At 22.1% G+C, this 4986-nt stretch overlaps 1 protein-coding gene across 2 annotated transcripts in view; it reads left to right on the top strand.

Annotated features, from left to right (window-relative positions):
• LOC102681658 (protein sel-1 homolog 1) overlaps window positions 1-1003 on the top strand; it is a 10109-nt gene extending 9106 nt beyond the window's left edge. For both annotated transcript variants that reach the window (XM_006624849.1, XM_031514740.1), the window contains exon 7: window positions 478-1003. In XM_006624849.1, coding sequence (XP_006624912.1) covers window positions 478-903 — 426 coding nt within the window. In that variant the 3' untranslated portion in view covers window positions 904-1003. The remainder of the gene's footprint in view (window positions 1-477) is intronic.
• Window positions 1004-4986: the final 3983 nt, after the last annotated feature.

The raw sequence follows: 4986 nt of genomic DNA, 5'->3' as shown, positions 1-4986 counted from the left end.
TTCAATTTTTTTATTATTATTTATTATTATTATTTTTTATTATTTAATATATATTTGAATAAAATAAAATATAATTATTCTAGAACTTCGAAAATTAGCCAAATTATATTAATAATTCATAAATAATTTAATTATATTTGCATATATTTTAAAATTTTATTCATTCTATTCATTTTCATATATTNTTATTAGCATATATTATTATAATATAATTTATAATATAATAAAATCACTAAAAATTATATATGTTATAATTTTATAATATATTTTAATTTTATATATATATATCTGAAAAATAAATTTAATTTATTTCGTGATATTTATTTTTTCTATTTTTATTTTTTAAAAATTTAGAATTTCAATACAAAAATTTCAGAAATAATTTTAAAAAGTTATTTTAATAACAAAATTTTAATAGATTAATAAAGTTGTATTAAATTATATGTATTTTTACTTATAAGAAATTTATAATGATAGGTCAAATTAGGAGATGCTCATTATTATGGACGAGGAACAAAAGTTGACTATGAGGCTGCAGCTAGCCATTATCGATCAGCTTCTGACCAACAACACAATGCTCAAGCAATGTTTAACTTAGGATATATGCATGAACGTGGCTTGGGTTTGGCAAAGGATCGACATCTAGCCAAACGATGCTATGATCTAGCAGCTGAAGCTAGTCCAGATGCAAGAATTCCTGTAGCACTGGCACTTATTAAGCTTTCATTTCTTTTTGGATTGGATTATCTACAAGAATTTAATCTTGCTGATCACTTAAATAAATGGGATCAGCTTTTAGGTCAAAATTGGGATTTATACCTCATTGGATTACTTACAGGCATGCTTAGTTTAATTATTTATTTCCGCAGACCACAACCACCACCTCCACCTAGAATTAACTAATTTTTAATTATTTTTTCCGAGTCCATTTCTCTTTATCTTCTAGATGAAATGAAGTTTGTTACTGATGGTTCATAAATACATGCACATGTGTGCATATTGAGATGTTGTTTTCATTAAATCACCTTGTTTGCATAAAATTTTTTAAAATACTTGTGAATAATATATATTTCAAAAGTTTTTATTTTGCGTGAAGATATATAAATCAATATTATCGATCTATTTATTTTATCAAATTTTAAAGTTATAATTATAATAATTTCTATATGATATTTTGAATAATTTTAACTTTAAAAATATACAGACTTTTGTTTTCTGTATATATGTATATATAAAAAGTAAAATTTTTAGAGAAATTGCAAAATTTTAAATATTTAATATTTATTTAGTTGTATAAATTATTTTTTTATTAAATGAAAATTATTTGTGAATTAATTTGGAATAGATTTTTATTTGGTTAGATTTTAATTTTTTCTTGATGCATAATATAATTCAAAATAGAGCGTATAAATTATTTTCTTCAAAACTACTATGGATATCAATATTTTTTAAATAGTTGATAGAATCTAATAATATAGAATGTTTTAATAGATTAGATATATAATAAAATAAATAAAAAATTAATTATATTATTATATATATTATTATTCCATTTAAAAAAAATGACAGAGAATTTTTTAATTTCAAGATACACTTCAAAAGTTCATTATTATTCATTTTAAATCTTAGTATTTAATTTTTATTTATAATTTATTAATCTAATGTTATTAATTTTAATATATATAAAAAAAATGATAGAAAAAATTTTTTGAATTTTGAGATACATTTCAAAAATTCATTATATTATTATTCATTTTAAATCTTGATATTTAATTTTTAGCATTATTTTTAGTATTTAATGCGAAAAGCATGTCGACACAAGAAGTAGTTTTGAAAAAAATAGATTATAACAAAACCTTCTATGTATTTTTATATTATTTTGAAAAAAAGAATAATTGAAGAAATATACAAAGTGTTAATATATTCGTAGAATCTTTTATCCGGAAGATTGATTCTAAAGATAAAGTCAAAACAATACAGAAATTGATATACAAAAATATGATTTGAAACATAAACTTCAAATTATAAGCAATTTTAATTTGTATTAGATGAAAATAGATGTGAAAGATGAAACAAAATGAAAGGCAAAAATAGGGCAAGATGATGATAATATTGATGATGATGATAAATATAGTTGTTTTATTTCATTGCATATATCTCGCTTCGTCTAATATCTAAGTTGCTTATAACTCAATAAATAAATTTCAACCAAGACATTTTTGTATATCAATTTTTATGCTTGTATGCATATTACATATAGAATCAATTCATCAAAGATATTCCATTAATATACAAAATGTCCCATCGTGAATGAATGACATAAAAACAAAAAAGATTCATAAATATATGCTCTATTTGACTTTGTTATAATGAATTTCTTTTTCAACATTTCTTCAACATACTATTCTCATTTTTTTTCATAAAAATGTTCAAATGATATATATATATTAGGGTGCCCCATAAATTTTTTTTGCACAATGCTAGGAATGACTTTAATTGATTATTTTTATATGAACATGCAGGCTTATCTATTATCTATTAAGTTTATGGTCTTAGTCATCCCAAAGCTCTTTTAACGTACGTTTCATTGGTGATATAGTTTCTTTTAAAACTTTTTTCTTCACTATTTAATATAGCAAAGAAAGCATTTGCGGTATTATGTTTTATTGTTTTAAAAAAAGTAATAGTGCAAATGATACTGTAGACGAGATTTGTACTATTTACGGGAATAGTGTTACAATTATTATATCCGTAATTTATTTAAGAGATTTAGAATTAGCAATTTTGACTTGAAAGATGAAAGCAACAGCCGTCAAGTAACGATTAATACGGATCTTATCAAGGCCATATTTGTTAAAAATCCGCGATATAGTATGCAAGAGATAGTGAATGCCACTAACATTTCAAGAAAAACGGTAGATAATCACCTGACTAAGATAAGATATGTCAATCGATGTGAAATTTGAGTTTTATTGAGATCAACTTTATAAACTGCGTCTTTATATGCGATTTCCTTCTCCAACGATATGAAAGAAATTTTTTTTTTAAAGAGGCTTGTCACTGGAGACTAGATTTGGATTTTATATCAAAATGTACATCAAAAACGCATATTGATTTGAAGACAATAAATCTTCAATTGTCACGAAGCCTGGATTTCAGAAGAAAATTTTTTTATCCATTTGGTGGGATTGGAAAGGTGTAGTCTACAGTGAGCTTCTTTCTTAAGGTGAAACAATCAATTTTGAAAAATATTGCAATCAGATTTTTTTTCATTAATAAATTGAAAGACACCATAGCAGAAAAATGGTCAAAATTGGCGAACCGATGAGAGCATCACGATAATGCAAAACCGCATGTTGCATTGATTGCAAGAGAAAAACTGAGTTTGATTAGGATGTTCTATCGCATCTTCTCTCCAGATCTTGCTTTATCCGATTATTACTCGTTCCTATTATTAAAGAATTCTCTCTATGATAAACGGTTCTTTCATAAGCGAAATAAAAACGCATCTCGAGGAATATTTTGCAAATAAATCCCAACAATTTTGAAAAAAAAGAATAATGAGACTTTTTGAGAGATGGAAGAAGATGAGCAGAACGGTTCATATATAACGCAATAAATTAAACAATTATCGTGTATTCATTTTATATCAAAAAAAAGAAACTTATGAAACATCCTAATATAATAAAATACCTTATGATGAATTTTAAATAACCTCATAGATAAAAATCTATTAGATTTAAATCGGGCATATAAACAGGGTATAGGAAATAAGATTTTCTATTATTTAGATTATTTAAATATTTATTATTATATTCTATTTATTTTGAAATTGTTCATTTAAAAATTATCTCGCTACTTAATTAAAATGGAGCCTTTTCCTATCATATGCAGTAAATGATATCAAGTAATACATTTGTTAACATTATATTAAAATTTGTACATAGAAAATTAACTAAATTAATTAAGATAGAATTAATCTTATAAAGAGAAAAAACACGATTAAAATATTTATTATTCATGTCTATATATTTAAACTAAATTTTTGGTTTTTTTTTTGATGTCATTTTTCTGATGAAATGATTTGATGTAAATTCTTTTTAAAAATTTATTACATTGTTTTTGGTGAATTCAACTTTATCAGTAAATATATCAAATTCAGAATTCTAATCAAATATTTGAAAAAAAAATATGCCAAGTATAAAGAATTATTTTAAATTTAAAGTTGTTTTTTTAAAAATCTCTAAATTCGTTGTATGGATACAATTTTCTGCTATTGTTATTCTCCAATGCTGTCTTTATCATTTCTATGAATGCGATTAAGAATTCGTTTTTCTAAATTTGTTAATTTTTAAGCATGATTAATATTAAAATTTTTATCAATACCAATATTTTTTTTTGGAAGAATTCACGAAAATAATAGAATTTATGTTCTATTACATAGACATTTGCTCGGAAAAACGATTTTATATATAAATGTTTTATTTTAACAATATTATACTGGACATATATTAGGTATCTATCTACTATTTCTTAAAAGAAATTTAAGAAATTAAAGAAAGTTTTCATTTTCATATATGAATTCTTATCATTCTTATGATTAATGACTAATGACTGTTATATAAGATAAAAAGAAATTTATAGAATTATAATATAGAATTTATACAATAAAATTCGAGTTCATTTACAAATAATGGAATTAAATTTGCTCATCATTCGATAAAATTATTTTAACATAAAATTTTTATATTTTAATACAAAATTAAAGTCAAATAGGATATATATTTATATGAATTTTTTTTTTATTTTTTTCATATAGATTTATTCACTAAAACGATTTTTTGATGTAATGGAATATTCTATATTAATATATAAATATATATAATAATATATAATCAAAAAAAAAATAATCAAAAATATTAATGTATAAATATTTATGAATGGATATGATATTTGAAACAGAAAAAATTGTTCATATTTAATAAA

This window comes from Apis dorsata, unplaced genomic scaffold (assembly GCF_000469605.1).
Source record: "Apis dorsata unplaced genomic scaffold, Apis dorsata 1.3 scaffold_1163, whole genome shotgun sequence".
NCBI lineage: Eukaryota > Metazoa > Arthropoda > Insecta > Hymenoptera > Apidae > Apis > Apis dorsata.
This window is presented reverse-complemented; position numbering and strand designations above follow the sequence as displayed.